This window comes from Amblyomma americanum, chromosome 1 (assembly GCF_052857255.1).
Source record: "Amblyomma americanum isolate KBUSLIRL-KWMA chromosome 1, ASM5285725v1, whole genome shotgun sequence".
NCBI lineage: Eukaryota > Metazoa > Arthropoda > Arachnida > Ixodida > Ixodidae > Amblyomma > Amblyomma americanum.
Genome location: NC_135497.1, coordinates 178,267,974 through 178,286,468, shown reverse-complemented (window position 1 = coordinate 178,286,468; position 18,495 = coordinate 178,267,974). Strand labels below are relative to the sequence as shown.

Below are 18,495 nucleotides of genomic sequence, written 5' to 3'. Positions count from 1 at the left end.
AGCGTGTTTTCACGATGATTGGTGCACTCTAAGAGGAAAACAAATAACGGTTCACGTACTAAGCTCTACTTCCCGACAGCTGTTTGGCTACGTATGCCTGTCTTTTGTAAATTTTTGTAAATACGCCATGCAATACTATTTTCACTAAATAGGTTTTTCATGTGATGCTTTGGTCAAATGCCTTTCATATGTTTTAGTTGAGAGCAACTTCCACAGCTGAGCAGGGCATCAAAATTAGGTTAAGGGGGAAGGGGGGGGGAGTGCACTATAAGGCTACCACACTGGGTGCCATTCACCCTAGTGACGCCACTGTTTAGTTTTTTTTTCCTTTTCTCTAAACTCGTGTTTTGTGTTGAATTACAAGTTTGTCCAAAGCATATCTCAACACCTAGAGTAGCTAGAGCTATAATTCTTTTTGCATTATGAAGCGGAAAGTATAGGTATATGGATGCAATGTCGGAAGCAGATTTTTTATTTTCACCTGTGAAATTTTTTGTTTTATCTTGAAAATCTTCCTAGTCACCTTGGCTGTGAGCAACAAGTGCAGTGGGCTGCTAAACCTCTAGTATTAGCTCAGTTTGAAAACTGCCTCTATTGTTGCTCTCCTTACACGTACTTACCTGCATATTAAAAATAAATTTCTGATGAGCAGTTTTTTCTCTATTGTTCAGGTAAGCAAATTAATAGCAATAATTTTATATACTATTCTAATACCTCCAGAACTAATTGTGCTGCTAGGAAAATTATTGCATATTGGAAATCAGCAGACAAAACTGTACAGTTCTATGAAGTTTCAGCAAAGTTGGTCAGTAAATAAGAACCAAAAATAGAAAAATTGCCATAAAAAAAATTTTTAAGCATTGCATCCACTCGTATGCCTCATTTTCTATGCGCTCCCAAGGTTTTATTGCTGAAATCCACTGGGAAGTACTCGAAAAAAAATTTTCCGTGAACTGTGGTGGCAGTGTATATCGCAGAAATGCTCGAAAAATCACCATTTTTCTCACTTCCTGTTTTCTTTCACCAATTGGCACCGCTTTTCACCTTGTAGAGCTGATTTCCTCTCAACTATTTTGTCTATTTTGGCCCTGTTTGTTTTGTTGCCCTCACAGAACGCCACTAAATGATGACTTTTGGTTTTTCGCTTTGATGGATTGTAGATTTTGGTGTGACACCTTGTTAACAGTTTAGAGATGTGTATGCCAACTGCTTTTAAACAAATCGAAACGAAAGTATTTGTATTGTGGAAAAAAAAATGTAAGATTGTCATATCATGTGTAGCATGCATTCAGAAATGCATGAATGGTGAACCAGTCTTCTATTATGTTTTGTTGAGTTTGCAAACTTTCCACAAGGTGTAGAAGAGAAAAAATTCGTAGAAAAAGTTTAAGGCTGAAATTTTGTGCACTCAAGTTTGAAAGCATTACTAACATACAAAAACATTTTCATCAAAATCCATCAAAAAATAAGAAAGTTGGTGTTGAAATCTGTGTCTCCCATTTAGGCGGGGGGCCACATTTTCACAGCTATTGGCTATTTTTCACAATGTTAGCTCGATTGCTGCGGTCCTTCTGCTTATGATAGAAAAACATGTTTTAGATCATTAGAAAGATAAATGCATTTACAATCGAACAGCGTGCGTTGGTAATAGTAGTAATTGTTGGTATCAGTGTAGTGAACAGAAAACTTGGTGCGTAAAACAGTACTTCTGTTTGACTTGCCTGCTTGTGAGATGCGTTTGGGAAGAACTACTATGCCAAAAAGAGGACTGCTTCTGCAGCATTTAGATCGAATGTTAATCTCTTAACATTGAGAGCAGTTTTTGGCTCCAGTGGATAGTTATTTAGCACCAGCGTTATGAAAATGACCAAAAATCACAAAAGTGATTCGGACTAACGGCTCAGTAGCTTCTCATCTTTTTGACAAAATATATGCATTTGTCACACTTGTGGGACGTGCAAATTTTGTTAAGTGTGCAAAATTTCTTTTTAGCTGCAATAATTAGTATTTCTTTACTTTTCGTTTTTCAAAGTTAATCGTTATTACAAAAACCGTACCACGGAGGTCTGGCAGCACAGCACTAGACCGCCGTGGATCGTGTTTTGACAATGACAGTTATAGCAATGCCATCTGTATTATGCCCCTAAACGAACCCTGCCATGCTTAGTTAAAGAAAGCAGCAGCGAGCATCATTGGATTTAGTCTGCAGAAATATAAACCCACAGTTATTCCAATTGTTTCAGATGGCTGGGTACTACTTGCTTCTAAAGGTAGCAAGCCACCGAAATTGTCATGTATGCCAAGGCATCCACTGCTATGGATGCATATGCAGGTGCATCTCAGCACAGCTTAGTGTCATTATTTTACGTAGATAGCACTGCTGTATTGAGGCGGAAAATTGCTGGACTCAGATGTGGCTTGTGCACCTTGAAAAAAGACCCTTTTTCCTTTCACAAAGCTAGCTGGCTGCCACGTGATCATAATCTAGGCTGTCTCGCTACTGTTCTGTGTGATGTGAAGAGTTCACGGCATCTTTGCAAGTATTGCGAATTACTGAGGTTTTTCCACACCACTCATTTTCCTATGGTTTAGCCATACAGCATCCTTAGCCTCAGCAGTAGCCTAGTTAAAGGAATATGCCCTAATAAGTGGCTGCAGCCTAAACGCAGGTTTTCCATTATTTGGCACCAAACAGGCCAATTTGGAAAAGCAGTATAAGTTCTTTGTGCGGCATGTGGGGTGCATAGTACCACAGTCCTTCAATTCATTGATGGACTATGATATTACTCATTGTGTCATGGTCTCATGCACAAGTAGCATGCATATGTATCATGCAGTGCACAGTTGTCACTCCCAGAAACTTTGCGTAAACTCTGCTTTTGTACTAGAGTTCTGCTCTCCATGAATATGCATGTATTACTTGCTTGCATCGTTTGTACTGGCCATGACATGCAGTTCTTACTGCTCCGAGAGGCAAGCAAAGGTTTCATTATCTTGTTACATGGATCCTGCTATTATCTATGCGTGGACTCATTTGAAGATAGAAGATATGCACACAAGAGTAATCTGCAAATAATTTAATTGTATTTATTACTGTATGAAGCCAGCATTTAACTTGTACAATCTGTGTCAATCTTGTATGTGATAACGCTATGCAAGGTTAGGCGTGATAGTTCACAGCTGCTTTATGCAGTTGTCGCCTGTCGTAGGCACATATTTCTGGTTGACTAGACTTTTTCAGATCTTATTTTGTATGAAATTAAATTTCACCCTGCAAAGCAAAGGAAAAGAATTGTAGTGAGGTTTTTTTACATTGGTGAACTTTAGAATCAATCATTCTGTAGTGAGCTTATCGTGCTCTGTAGCTATTGAGTCAGTTGTGCTCACTCATTGTGCTGTGAAGCAAAGGCAAAATCTGACAGTAGTACTGCTGCTGAGTTTTGAGTGTGATGCTCAAAGCAGTGTTGCTTGTATGTCTTTTAGGTTGGAGTTGTGCACAATCATCTTCCTTGAAGCCTAGAGAATATATGGTTAGATGGTTTTTTTTCTTTTTGTTTCCTAGCACACTGCTCAAACACTAGAATAACTTGGCACCCTATACTATGAACAGGTTTCGAAAAGCAAATGATGGAGCTCATGATGTTTGGCACCCTTTGTGCACCTAGTTAAAAAATTAGTCATGTGAAGGGACTATGTTTGTCTCTGACCAGCCCTGAATGTCGGTGATTATATGGTGTGTTAGGGGCTCACAGCGAGGGTTGAGCAACATGAACCGAAAGCTGCATGCTCCATTCACATTTTAGTGTATTTCTATGGTGGCGGTAATTCCGTGTCTTAGTTTATTTAAGTATTTTTTTACTCACGGATACCTACTTATTAGAAGTTCAGATAGTACACTTGTCATCGGCAGTTATATTTTTATGCCCGCCTTCACTTTATCCGCATTGGTATTTGATGGCTTCTTTGCATTTCCCTCCCCTTCCCCATCCACCTCCTGTGTTTGTCTTGGGCAACACCTCAGTGGTTCCGGTCAAGTGCATTACCATGGACTCTGAGTTGTGACTATCCACAGTGCGGATAGGCTGGTTGCAGCTGTGAACCACCGAGGTGAAGGCTAGCTTTGGGCTTGAAAGTGCTGGCTAATACTTAACAGCTTTTGCTTTTTCCTGTAGTTATTTATTTGTGCACTTCAGTTTAGCCCCTGTGCTAGCATGAACAATCACTCGGTAACAAAGCACTGAGTGTGCATGCAGAAACTTTATTAGCAGCTCTTATGTAGTCGGTAGCATTCAGTGTATGTTGGTTTAATGTAAATTTTTTTCAAAGACTTGGAAAGAAAAATGCCCAATATTAATTTTTTGTTGTTGTTTCTAGTCTTAAAAATCAGGTTCACCCTTTTTAAGCTGCCGCATATTTAAAGGTGCAGGTAATTTGTAGTATGTTAGTTTTTCTGCTTGCATCTCTATTACTGCTTTGCACATCACAGAATTTAGCAGTGTTCTTTGTCAACATTTATCTAATTTCCACGTGCACAATAGAACACACAGAGGAGGCTGATTCAATTAGATCATTTGTAATATAGTCATATGAACCCTTTCATAGGCAAGTTCTTTTTGTGCTAGTAGCAGGGTACTTTCCAGCTACTGTGAACAGCTTAATTTTAGTGAAGACCTAACTTTCTCGTTTTTCGCGTATTATATAGACCTTGGGAAGAGTTGGTCCCGTGAATAATTTCCTCAAAGGGAGCGCTAAATGACCCATCACTTCTGAAAATTGGTTTTTGGTTTTTGAGAAAAGGAAATGGTGCAATAACTGTCCCACATCTTGGTGGACACCCAAACCGTGCCATAAGAGAAGTTAGGAAGGTGGGAGTGAAAGAAGGAGAGAAAAAGGTGCAGTAATGGAGGACTCTGGAATAGTTTCGAGCACCTGGGGATCTTTAACATGCACTGACATTGCGCAGCACACGGGTGCCTTTGCGTTTTGCCTCCATCGAAACGCGGCCGCCACGGCCGGGTTCGAACTCAGGAACTCTGGCTTAGTAGCCGAGCACCCTAATCACTGAGCCACCGCGGTGGGTAAGCCCATCACTTCTGCTTCACGAAATTTATTGCTTGCGAAATATTCTGACATTATGACTTTAACCGAATTCACAGAGTATTCAGCTCGCCAACAATTAAGTTTTTTATAGTATTCTGTTCTGAAAATTTTTGAACATTTCTTTTTCATAAAACATATATTTAAACTGAAGTATAATCAGTGAAAGTTTGCTTCCCATAGGCATTTATAGGATGGCTAAAAAAATCATTTCAAACAATCCATGTTCAGAAAGACTCGAGGAAGAAAAGTACTGTATTGAGGAACACTAGAAAAAGTCTGAGTCGCACTTCCCATAATACCAGCTTATGCATTAGTCAATATTCAAACCAGGCTTTGCTGCAGGGGGAAAATTACACATGGCTAATATATGTATTATGATCCCATAGCGGCGAGAAACAGCTGTTCTGAAGTACATACCACTGAAACATTTTAATTCTGTGTAAAAATCTAGCTGCATAAAGCACTGTTTTTGTTTTATAAGATGCTACCTTAGCATTTTACTGTAAAAGAATTTTTCGGAACATAATTTAAACTGTTTTTTTTTTTTAGCATGTCTGCTACCTGAAATATAGGGCTCTTCGATTTTTTCGAAAAATTTGATATCTTCCTTTATTTGCACCATGACAGTCACTTTGAAAAACCACTATGAAAACATTTATTTTCCCCAAAAAGGTTTTTTATTGATCATTCAAGGGTTATGGAGGCAACGTAGTTTTCTCACGTCTGTGGTAGAACACTGGAAACGTTACAAAGATGAAAATTAAAGTTCCTCTCATTCGAGGCTCAGTTGCAGGGGTGTTTTCTGCAGTTTGTGAATTAAAAACTCATTCCACTTTTCTTGTGGTCAATGTACATACTAGAGCCAATTTTCATAAACGCAGCAATTGTCTTGATGGTATATCCAGCAGGTTAGACCAATGAACAAAATGCTCAGTGTACAGTGTTGTGCACCTGGCATGGAAGCTGCATTGAAGAAACACTCAGTGACATATGCTCCAATGTGTTACATGCCTAAAAGAGATGTAGACTTAAAGAAAGGAACACATTAAAATTGTAAAAAACAGTTTTCGCCTTTTTTTATTTATCTTCCTCCACTTGTAAAGATGTTCTGTGTAACAAAGAATAAATGGCATATACGGTGTTAATTTTTCAGTGTAGAAATAACCTGAAGAAAAAGCAAACTTCTTTGATACATATTTTTGATCTATGGGCCGCTGTCACACTAGTATTATAATTCTTGTAAATTTTTTGCTGGAAAGATCGAGCCAATTGTGGTAAATTAAGGTGTTCTGCTGTGCACATAAAAAACTAGATGGTAGGCTAGGTCAGATATATAAAGAGCATTTAAAGTAAAATATTGTGGAGAATATTTTAAGGAGCATATTCTAAATTAAGCTCAAAGGAGCCCTGTTTTGAGGCTTTATTTTGCTGCAGTTAAGGAATTGTTCTACTAATAGGGCAAGTGTTGCATGAATGCACTTTGTGTAGTGCTTCTGGAATGATGAATTTGTATTGTGGCTTGTTGTGGGCGCAAGAAAATCTTTTTCATTTTCTGCATGCGTGCACTTACATGCATATGCATTCGTGCATGCTTTCAAAAATATTAATTTTTGTTTGCAGTCGCATTTAAGTGTTGCAGTAGAACCACATTTATTAGCATTCAAACGGTGCAGCAATTCTAATAATGTAATGTCTGTTATGTTGAGATGTGCAGAGGGACGGTTTTGAAAACTGCAGTCCTCCTGTAATGTCCTGGACCGCAGTAAATATTTTCCAGAAAGATCAACGTGGTCAAGGGGGTGAAATTAAACTGTATTGCCTGTTAATCGATGAAATTTAATGGTAGGTTAGTTGCAATACATGAAAAGCACAAATTTATTGCTAATAATCTTTCAAGGAGCATGTCATGCACAAATGAAACTTAAAGGGGCCTCATAACACAAATAGGTTATATGTATTTTTTTGTTGTTGGTGCTCAGAGTAGGTTATAGTGATGTTATTAGTGTCAGTCCTAATGTTGATATTTATGTATTTAACAGTTTAATCAGTTTGAGAAACCAAGTTCTCACCACTGATGGTGTCACCACTTGGTGGCAGTTTTTTCACCTGTAGGACGTATGATAAATGCACCTTATGTCAGTGCATAGGCATTTGCTGAGAAGGGGGGGGGGGGGGGGGGGGCAAGCAAGGGGGCATTGGCCCCCATAATAGTCAAGGGGAAGGGGACTCATATTTTGTCCCACATTGTTCGCTGCTATCCAGAAAACATGAACAGGCACTCCCGTGAACTTTGGCCCTCCCTTATGGAGAGACCTGTGTAATCCTGTGCGTCAGTTTGAGGCTACTGATGATTAAGTAAATGCTGAGCTTATTGCAGACTGTCTTCATTATTCAGAATGTGTTAAATTATGTTTTAATACCTTACATTTTGTCAGCAGATGAGCATATGCATGATGAATAAACACTGTTGTAAAATGAGTAATGTGAAAGCACTGGCAGAGGAGTCGTGTGTCCCTCTACTGCAGTGGTTTCCCATGCTTGTTTATACATTCAAGGGCCTTGCAAAGAGCGCCTGTGACTGCCTTTCACATATCTTTATTTTGGTTTTTGGCATCCATTGATTGCAAGCAATGACAGCTTCAATGTGATGTAGTGCTAACAAGCTGCATGCTTGCACCTGCTAAGACGACCTGCAGTCAGACAGCCGCTGGTTTCATTGTTTCATGGGAAATCTGGCAGCAGATGAGTGCAGCCTTGAATTTACTCAGGGTATCCTCCCACTTGCTTTTAATGGACATTATATATGGAGCATTGCATTTTCATGCACTTCAAGTCATAGTAGTAGTTGGAGATTTGGTGGTGTGCTCGCAACTGAGTCTGTAATATGCCTAACACTTGTAGTGAAATGCGGTTCTGCATCCAAATGTAAATGAGCAAGCTGGAACTCTGTGTATATTAAGTTCAACATCAACTGATGGGTCATAGGATCTGCACAGTCTTTAGTAGTTATTAATGAGAAGAAGCCACTCGAGATATTAGCAGTGCTGTCTATTTTCTTTTTTTAGAAAAATTGAAAATAGTTTTCTTGGTACTCTGACCTAGAACATTCATGCAAAAATTTTTGTGAACCAAAATGCATGAGCAATTTCTTTTTCTGTTCCTTTTTTCCTTTTGAATCAAAATAAACAATTATTGCACTTAAGTTTGTATATCTGGAACTGGCAGGCAGACATTTTTGTTGTGGTGTGCAATTTATCCAGTGCATGCGTGCTTATGATTATCACAATTATGACAATGAGTATACTGCCATTTTCTTTCTTTTGTTATTGTGCACATTTGTGCAAACATTGCACCTCATGAGAGCTAGATGTCTGGAGAGTTTTCAAACATTGCACCTCATGAGAGCTAGATGTCTGGAGAGTTTTCAAACATTGCACCTCATGAGAGCTAGATGTCTGGAGAGTTTTCATTTCTCTAGGTGAGAAATTTGAATTGATATACAAAGTGCTAATAAGTGAAGTCGAGATCTCAACTTTATAGGAATATTTAATGTGGGATAGACTTATGAGCTCATATGCTTTATGACATCGAAGTTGTTGGCATTATTTTCGTGACAGTAGCATGCGCAGCGACTCCATTTGATGTGCAACGTGGGAAAGCCAACTTGACGAGTTTTCAGAAGAGTTTTGTTTATTAACGTTCAGTATCTCGAACAACGTTGCTGATACTGAAATTTTTAAAACTAGGATTGCTTTCAATTTTGATGGCCTACAGTTTTGCAATAGAATCTTGTGCTCTGATGCCAAAAATTAAAAAAGTTGGTTATTCAGTTTTAGTAAATAATCTTTTCATTGCATGCTACTGTGTAAGTACTGCCGCAAATGTTTGTGCTGTTTGTTTGTTTATTCTTCAAAGCAGCCAGTACGCGGCTTTATCGCTTTGTCTGTGATGCAAGATGCGACCAGATTTATCTCGATGGACCGCATCCAGGCAGAGGCAATTCTACATTCGCTGCCATGGTGGCTCTGTGGTTATGGTGCTCGGCTGCTGACTCGAAAAACGCGGGTTCGATCCCAGCCGCAGCTGCCAAATTTCGATGAAGGCGAAATGCTAGAGGCCTGTTTACTGTGCGATGTCAGTGCACGTTAAAGAACCCCAGGTGGTCAAAATTTCCGGAGCCCTTCACTACGGCGTTTCTCATAGCCTGAGTCGCTTTGGGACGTTAGGTAGGCCAGTGTTCCTGAAAGCAAGTGCGAGCTATGAGCCAGTTCTCATCTTCCTCTTCCTTTGACGCTGGCTGATAGTACTACCAGCACCAGCTATCTTGTTACAGTGTTAAAATATATGTATATATTAGACAGCCGTCATAGTTTAGTTATTAAAGCACCATGTTGCGACGTGTATGTGTGTGCATGCGTGCACCTCACAAAAGTTGCTGTACGTGTTTTCACTTACATTTGTGTAGCTTCATTACCCTTTTCACATGTCTGCCTCCCATTCCCACCATCCGAAGTAAGGTGCACTGCTCTGGTAACTGCTGTTGCACACTTGTAGCCAGAACATGTCCTGATATAGGGACTACTTCACATGCGTGAAATCTAGGGATTTTCTTGTTTCAATTGTTAGCACACCGTGTTGAAGCATATTAGTCATATGGGGTGAGGCTTTTCTTTCAGTTGCTCATGTGAAAATGCTGCTGCAAGTCCTCACCAATGAACTTTCAGTAGTGCTAATGGTTTTACTCACATTGTAGTGCAACACACTCATGCATTGATTGTTTGACAGTTTTGTTCACCAGGTGAAATGGTGCAAGCCAGCTACATTTGCACAGCCATTATAAGCGAACATCTTGCTGCAAATGCCAGTTCCAGGTGCCTGTGCCTGAGTACGATGCTTGATTGTTGGATTTGAAGCTTGTAGAGCTAAATGATGGAAGCCAAGATAATTAGCATGAAAACCAGAACTCAAAGAAAATAATGTGAATGTGGGATGCACCTGAAAAATAAAAATGATAGGTTCCATCTTTGTAAAATAAAGTAATAATAGCAAGCAAAAAAGGAAAGAGCAGAGGTTGCATCTTTGTAATAAGAAGAAATAAAAATGAAAAGGAAAAAAGATTCCTCTGTTCAATTCAAACAGTACTTCCCGGAGCAACAGCCCACCTTAATGCCTCTACGCCTTGGCATCAATCTTTTTTTGGATTACAAAACATTTTGGCCTTTAATAAAATAAGATGGTATTGTGAATCCTATACGTGCTGTCATGATTTGTATTTTATTCACAATAGTGTAATTGGGGTGGCAGTGCATTGTGTGTTCTTAAGCTCTTCTACATCACTTACAGGTCTAGCAGGCATTCAAAACATTGATTGCAGTGTTAAAACAGCATTATAAAGTTCAGAACTTTGTGCTGTTTGCTGGAGCTTTACAGTGCTCTACAATCCCACTGCATCAGCGCAGTTATTTGGTATGTGTACATGTATGGGGCATAAAAGTTTAGAACTGAAAATGCAGGTGAAGTGCCACTGGTAGCAATACGAACTGCCCCTAACAAGAGGTGTACTAAACATTGCTAAGCACAGCATATGCAACTTGGAAAACATGCTTCGTAAGTGTGCAAAAATAACATGTTGATGCTTGCCATCTCAGGTTTCAGGCAGAACAGCACCTCAGAATATATGTAGCTGCTTAAATTCAAACGTAACAGTTCATGCAAATGTGACGGTGAAAACAACAAAAAACACACTATTAGGTACAGGGTTGGTCAAAAGTTCCCAGGCCACAGGGTCTGCTTTTCAGCGGCATATCCTGCCACTTATGGTATCAATAAAGCTATCAAGGTTCACACAGGTGAGACTGATACTTCTCTTATCCTCTACAGAGATTTTGGGCTTCAGGGGTGTCGTAACTGACTGACTATAGCGCTCAAAAGCAGACCCTGTGGCCTGGGAACTTTTGACAGATCCTGTACATTTGAGCATAACTTCCAAGCAAGGGGCAACGTTCTTAGCAAGTTTTGTGTAAGTAGTTGGCCTAAGCAAAATTTTGTTGCTAGGAAACTATTGCAACTGGTTTAGTAGCTTTAGAATTGGCCGTGCAAGCAACACCGAGTAATGCCAACAAGGTAGGCTTGTGTGCATTTTCTAAGGACACAACTTGTGACAGGCTGCTTCTTTTCTTTAACCTGTAAGGTGTGAAGTAATGTGGGCAGAGTGCCTTTCACAGCTCATATCTTCTCATGCAAGTGCATTTTTGCAAGGCTTGCCTGTTCCTTTATTTTGTGATCATTTACCCTAGCATGAGTTTGCACCCAGGTTCTACTCAGTCGCATATGTGCGCACCATGCATACTAATGTTGCCCTTTTAAAATTATTTTTTATTGCACCAGCAGGTCGTCAAGAAATTCTGGGAAGACAGCGACTCACATCCACTACGGCTTGTTGAGGAAGTTATCGAAGAAGAGCCTTCAACAGGAAGTTTTGAAAAGAACTAATTCGTGTTACTCTGGGATCACTTGATTGTTCCCTCCAGTCCAAAGTTCATCTTTTGTCCAAGCGCTCAGATATCTTGGAATTTTTAAAGTTTCAGTAGTAGCTTATGCCCCCCTAGTATTTACCTCATTTCCTTTCACATGAGAATGGCTGTGGTAATTTAAAGCCTGTGAAATGCCCTTTTGAAGCTATGCATTGCTAGCCAGGACTTTAAAAGATGAGTTTGGCAGTAGACAGTATATTGTTTTCTTTATTAACAAGCGGAATGCAGACAGTACAAACACACTGTCTGGCACTTGCTTTTACTAGTTTTGTCCTGCTTCGCACTGTGTTGTAAAGGGTGGTTTGCACAAAGCAGTGGACTTTCCTTGCACAGTTTTCACACTTATGTGTTTGTACTCATTCAAAATATTTGCCTTGTGACAGTTGCCGTTAGTCATCATTCCTTTCAGAAGGTGCAAAAACATAATATTAGGCCTAGGACTTAGCAAGGTGATGGCTTGCTAAAAACGAGCCAAATTTCTTTGTCTACCATTTCTTTTCTCAGTTATGTAGGAGGGGCAGTACGTTGAGATCACTGCAAGAAACCGCATGTTGATCTTTGTTTTATTGACTTTTGCCCTTGTTATTTACACTTGTTGTGGATTGTGTTCATGCACATGGAGACCTAATTATATCATATGGTGCACCTTGAATCTCTGAATCTTTTAAAGTATTGTTTTGAGTTGTGTCTTTCTCACTCCCACCACCCTTTCACAGATTGCATGTAAAACATGCTTGAGAGTTTAAGCAGGAAAATAATGCACAGAAGACATTTTAATTGAGCAGAAATTTATTAATAGTGTCTGTTTGCCTAAGTGAATGTCTATTCCTGTCCTAAACACTGCCCCAAAACATTGCATACATTTCTTGCCCTTGGATTATGTGATCCATGCTGCGCCTTAAAAGCACCGTGTGTTAAAGGTGCACTAAATAGGAATCTGAACTCGTCTTTTTACCGCGAGAACTCTATCTACACGTTCCGGGCATTCTTGGAAACTTTGAATTATTGTCCTGTGTGGCCGATTACCCTAATTAAATCGGATTAAACGTCCCGGCTCCCGCTCTTTTTTTTTTTAACTCAACGCAGTAGGTAGGAGGAGTCAACCAACGCGTCAGCCAGTCCCGTGGCGGCTTGCCGCTCTGCCATCGGCGGAGTGATACGTAAATCAGAGTCCACATATATTTTTATTTTCGTGGGCCTAATTTGCGGCTATATTGTCTGTGACTGAACATGTTTATTCACAGAAACCTAAAAAACTAAATAAAAGCGAAAGTGAAGCCGTCACGGGACTTGCTGACGCGTTGGTCGACTCCGCCTACCTACCGCGTTGAGTTCAATAAAAGGCGGGAGCCAGGACTTTTAATCCGATTTAATTAGGGCAGTTGGCCGTGCAGGATAATAATTCGAAGTTTCTAAGAATGCCCGGAACGTGTAGATAGAGTTCCGGCGGTAAAAAGATGAGTTCAGATTCCTCTTTAGTGCACCTTTAACTGTAGACACTGGGCTGAAAAAAAAATAGACTTGCAGAACACATGGTTCTGATGCAAGTAAAGGTGCAAAGGATTTGGGTTGTGAAACACCGAGAATGTTTTTAATATGTTTTGCCCTTTGCATTGCACAGAGAAAATTTTTTTTGATGACAGGTTGCGCAGTGTAGGGTATATGTGTGTTTTGCACTGCAGTGGTGTTTCTTACAACATTTGCTATTGTAGCCTGAAAGAAGAGCAGTAAAACTGTTGGCAAACATCATCTAGCAGCAGAGATGTGATCCAATACAAGACTGAGTATAAACTCCACAGTGACATGGAGTTGCCATACCATTTGCACAGAGCTTGTTCTAGTTTTTTAAAAGGGTGCATCATGTTGAGATGGCCGTCATCATAGATTTTTAGTTTCCTGAAAGTATGCAATCTAACCAGAAGTATATGCCAGAGAGCCTAGTTTGCTATATCATCATGCATATTCGGTATATGTTAATATTCATGAAAGCTCTTACCATTGTACGTCATCACTGTTTTAGCAGCAGTCAGCAATGAAAGCACGGAAAATTTGTTGCCTGTGCTAATGGCATGGCTAGCTATGCTCATGTAGAGGTTGAATTTATGTTCCTGGCATACTTGCTTGGCCGTATTATATCTGATGTTTCAAGAAAGCATACAGGGCTTTAATGTGCACGCCATGCCATCAGGAAAGGGAGCCTCCTCAGGCTACACTACTTAAGTTTTCTTAAGAGCCTCCTCAGGCTACACTACTTAAGTTTTCTTAATTTTTTGTAAACAAATTCAGCCAACAACCTCCAACTGAAAAGTTATCAGTTCTCCAGGAAATGCTTTCTTGATGAAGAATGATGCATAGAGAATATGCAAACCACGAGTGAGAATGTGATGGCAATACCTTCTTTTGGCTTTTAACCTGTTCCACTCAAATGAAAAGTAACTATGTAAGCTTGGTGTTGTTAGTTTTTTAACCTTGGAAGTTTTAAAGTGTACGCTTTTTTTTTTTTTGAGGTGGCATTTTTCACATTCCCGGAAGTTGACTTTAGTCGATTTTTACTAGTCTGAAGTTGTGCTTTTAAATTTTAACAGCATGTTGTTCAAGAATATCTTTTTTTCCATATGTTTGCATTTTACTGATGTGTCCACCCAGTTTATGATCCTGAGCATTTCAGTATATTTTGTGGATTTTTTCAAAATCAAGAGCTCAAAGATGTCTTTCATGTGAAATTGCTTTTGCAAGAATAAATGTGTTGCAAGTCACTTTTCCGTGCTGTATTGTCTACCGCTGTTCACAGAACTTGTTCATAACACAAAAGGTTAAGTTTTAACCTTTACACTGCTGGCAAAACTAATGTTATGATAATGTTCTGGGTGTGTTTACAAATAGCAGTGAAAAGTCATGAAATGCTGTGGTAACAGTTTTGCCAGCTTCAGAGCAAACTTCTGGCCCCATGGACGCTTTGGTTGATCGTGGCATTCCCAGAGACACCAAAGTAAATTGTCATGCATGCCACAGGAGACGTCGCAGTGGAAGGCTCCAGATTAATTTCAATCATCTACTAGTGCTGCTAGGCAGTAAAGAGCAAGAAGATAATCGTGCCATGCTGTGAAACTAATTGCATTACTTACTACTATTTTGAATGCAAGCACACTAAATGCCTGCGTACAAGGTTGTCCACTCTAAGTGCACACACGAAAGCGCATGGCCACACTCTTTCGAGGCCCACTGTGTGCAACAGAACACAGCTGCTCATTGCAGCAAAGTGGCACAAGAGAAGATTGGCCTGGACTTGGTGCTTCACATCATCTACCACTTCACTTCGGCGCATGGCCATGTCAGATGCAGTGGCCCTCCGAAGAGCACGGCCTTACGGTTCACACTAGAGTGGACGACCCTATACAAGCAGCTATACGAAGGGGGGAAGAGGGCCTCAGAAATAAATTTTTATGAATGAAGTCACAGTTATGAAATCTTCGGGGAACATGTATTTTTGCATGCTGATTCCAAACATGTAATTTAATGTCCAACAAGTCCTTGTGCACTTATGCAATATGTTATGTAACTTTTTGCCGTGAGTTTGAAAGAAATTCTGCTGCAGGGAATTTGTTAGATTGCATGTCATTGGCTTCTCTTGACATCAAGCTATACAATAAGGGTAAAATTATGATCCTGCCTATCATAGAAGGTGAGTTATAGGATTTTGAAATCATCACGAATACAAGTTTTTCTTCCTGTTTGTGAAGTGGCAAATTCAAAACCCTATAACTCAACCTCTATGATAGGCAGGATAATTTTGCCTTTATTGCATAGCTTGATGTCGGGACAAGCAAATGGCATGTGTTCTAGCAAGTTTCCTGCAGCAAAATTTATTGAACGCTCTCGGCAAAGTCTTATGTAACATTATTATATAAGCGCACAAGGATTTGTTTTCAAAAAATTGAATCACATATTTCGAATTAGCATGCAAAAATACGTTTCTTGAAGATCTTGTTATGGTGACTTCATTACCAAAAATTTTATTTCTAAGACCAACTTCCCCGTTAAGTCTACAAATGTGCAAAGTAGCTTTATATTTCTCCCAGTGTGCATCGCAATAGCACCTCATGTCAACTTGGTTTCAGCCAATTCCTTTCTGCCTTTAGACCTGGGCACAAAATTTTAAGCAACACCAGTACAAGCACAAGTAAGGTCTACAGCACCTGCCTTTATTTTCCTAGTATTGAAAACATGACCAGTGACTTTTAAATAAATAGGGAACCTCTAGACATGAATCACTGTCTTCTTAGAGGTCAGCCTTAGGAGAGAGGCTCAGTGGGATTGCTTTCATTTCAGTCCGGATGCAGAGGAATTCACCACAAACACAGGTGACCGTTACACAGGCTGTGTTGAGCAGCCACCATGAGAGCGTATGTGGGAAGGCTGAATTGTAGATCCAGCATCCAATGAGGTGGAAGAGATGCACCGTGCATGTGAAGTCAAGGCATTGCTTTGTCCTTTGAACAAAGTACCACAGCAGCAGGGACCTGTGCGAAGCCAACAAAAAATATAGCTAGCTCAAGGATTAAAAAAATAAAAGGATACAGCATGATCAACTAGAATGAACAACTTCAGGAATCACCATTTACACAAACTACACTCAAGTAAAGCTTCCCACTACATTGGGGCTCTACACCTGAAATAAATATAACTTATTAATGAATGTGAGAAAACAGTCTGTTGACAGAAGACGCAAGAAGAGGTACAATCATCATGCTCTTGACTCTACATCAACCAGCCCGATTAGAAACAGATGTTAGCTTATTCATTAGTCATGACAAGTGGATTTGGTATAACTTTGGTAATCCTTATTCCTTCAACGGAACTGTCTCAGGTTGTAAACTTTAAATTCTTGCTTTGTGCGCCCAATGCCTGGTGTAAACCAGACACTTCTTAAATTCTGCTGCCGTGGTGGCTCAGTGGTTACAGTGCTCAGTTGCTGCCCCGAAAGACGTGGGCTCTATATCGGCCGCGGCAGTCACATTTCGATGGAGGCGAAATGCTAGAAGCCCGTGTACTGTGCGATGTCAATGCATGTTGAAGAACCTCAGGTGGTCAAAACTGTCCAGAGTCCTCAACTAAAGCATCACTCAAAGCCCAAGTCGCTTTGAAATGTTAAACCCTGTAAAACGAACAAACAAACTTTCTTAGCTTCTTGTTCTGTATGCCCAATATTCCTAGCCTTGTGTAGACCAGACACTTTTTTTTTTTCAGCAAAGGTCTATAATGGAATGCTTACTCTTCTGCAGTTTCATCCATTTGCCAGAGTTGGCTAAGCTGCCTGAGTTCAAGAAAACTGTGCAAAAATATCAACCATCCCACTAGTGTCTACGATCTAATGAGAAATTACATGTTGGCCTTTCAAAGTCAAACACTGTGTAGCACAACGTAAGCTATTTTAGCCCCACAAACAAAACACCTTTTTTCAATTATGTGACACTGTAATGCACGTGCCCATGGGACCTATGTGTATTTGCATGAAAGCAGAGAGCTTCAAGGCAAGAACGGGCTACATGCCCCAGTGCATGCCTTGTCAGGAACAAGAAAAGAAAGTAGGAGCAATATGCTCTAATACGCACAAGAAAGCAGCAGCAATGCACTCCACTCATGTTTTCCTTCACTGCACCCAGTTTTAAAGCGCGCGGGCCTCTTTATTCGCCTGCGTTTTCTGCATACACTACTTTTTACCTTTGCAATCAGTTTCACTGCTGTCCGAAGAACTCAAAGCATGGTAATCACCTGCTGTATCAAATGACACTAGCGTTTTAGAACGAGACCTAAAAAGAAGCCAGAAAGTACTTATCGAAAGGTCGAAGATCACAGCCCATGGCAAAACGACACTCCAATGGTACTGCTTTCTTTAAGCAAGTCTACTCCGCAGTTTCGCACAGACTCGGCGTTTGCGCGACGTTAACCGCTTACTTCATTGTTTACAGGCAAGCTTTGCAAGTGCTCTCTAATTTGCAAGCTCTGCTACTACGACAGACTTCAGTGCAGTGCGTAGCGAACTCATGCTCGTGTGATCTCTACCCGCTACTGACCCTTCTACGCAACAAGGGGGCCGGCAACTGCCTGCGTAGTTGCAGAGGTGCAAGGGTTATGGCACGACGCATAAGGTCCACAGAAATGCACATCAGCAGAGGTGGTAAAACATACTCACGCAAATAGTGAATTGATGATATAGGAGCCTATTACGCACCGCCCCCGCATGTCCTTTATGTGCACCGCCTGCGATTGATAACAGCACATATAGCCCCACATGACGAGTGAAAATCGCTGGAGTTGCGAAGACAAGCGCTCACCTCATAGGCAAATAGTTGATCGAGCGACAAAACTTGGCCGGTGACAATGTCCAGAAAGCATATCCAAAAACCTAGGCCGACGTAGTACATGCACTGGAGCGTTATCATTTGGGATATGATGAGAAATGGGTCCCATATAGAATAGCGGAAGTGGCCAGCCATTATACGGAATGGTTTGTCGCAGGCTCTTATTTTTACTAAACGAAGTACGTGAGATTTCAGGCGGGGCAGTAGTTCACCCTATCCATCCGATAACCCAATCTCCAACCATGGCTCAGACAAGCCGTCCAGCCTGTCTCTTCTTCGGGGCAATGCAGGACGCCGGTGGGAACTCACGAATTCTCAAATAAAACTAGTTCGATCATTGTAAGTGTGCGGCTCACAGCAATACTACGCAAAGAAGTAACATTGATCGCAACTAATCGTGGCATTTGCGGATTCGGATTTGGATATCATCTTGCAACGCAAGGTGTAATCCACAGAAATCCTATCATCAATCAGTTTTCACTAGCATTTAAAAACGTTAA

The 18,495-nt window shown here is 40.4% G+C and overlaps 2 protein-coding genes across 6 annotated transcripts in view; one reads left to right on the top strand and one right to left on the bottom strand.

The window, feature by feature from the left end:
- Window positions 1-14,390, top strand: part of LOC144114253 (snake venom 5'-nucleotidase) — a 72,686-nt gene extending 58,296 nt beyond the window's left edge. Inside the window, exons 14-15 of one of the 5 annotated variants that reach the window (XM_077647858.1) lie at window positions 11,491-12,615; window positions 12,988-14,390. In XM_077647858.1, the coding sequence (XP_077503984.1) occupies window positions 11,491-11,592 (102 nt within the window). In that variant the 3' untranslated portion in view covers window positions 11,593-12,615; window positions 12,988-14,390. Of the gene's footprint in view, window positions 1-9,898; window positions 9,986-11,487 lie in introns of all 5 variants that reach the window. The other 4 variants (XM_077647859.1, XM_077647855.1, XM_077647857.1 and 1 more) reach the window with 4 other exon arrangements.
- A 1,424-nt stretch (window positions 14,391-15,814) lies between these two features.
- On the bottom strand, window positions 15,815-18,415 carry Sys1 (Sys1 golgi trafficking protein). The gene is made up of 3 exons (XM_077647862.1): window positions 17,969-18,415; window positions 17,827-17,894; window positions 15,815-16,153 (listed from the first exon to the last, which is right to left on the bottom strand). The coding sequence occupies exons 1-3, from the start codon at window positions 18,128-18,130 to the stop codon at window positions 15,913-15,915; spliced, it is 471 nt and encodes a 156-aa protein (XP_077503988.1). The 5' UTR covers window positions 18,131-18,415; the 3' UTR covers window positions 15,815-15,912.
- Window positions 18,416-18,495: the final 80 nt, after the last annotated feature.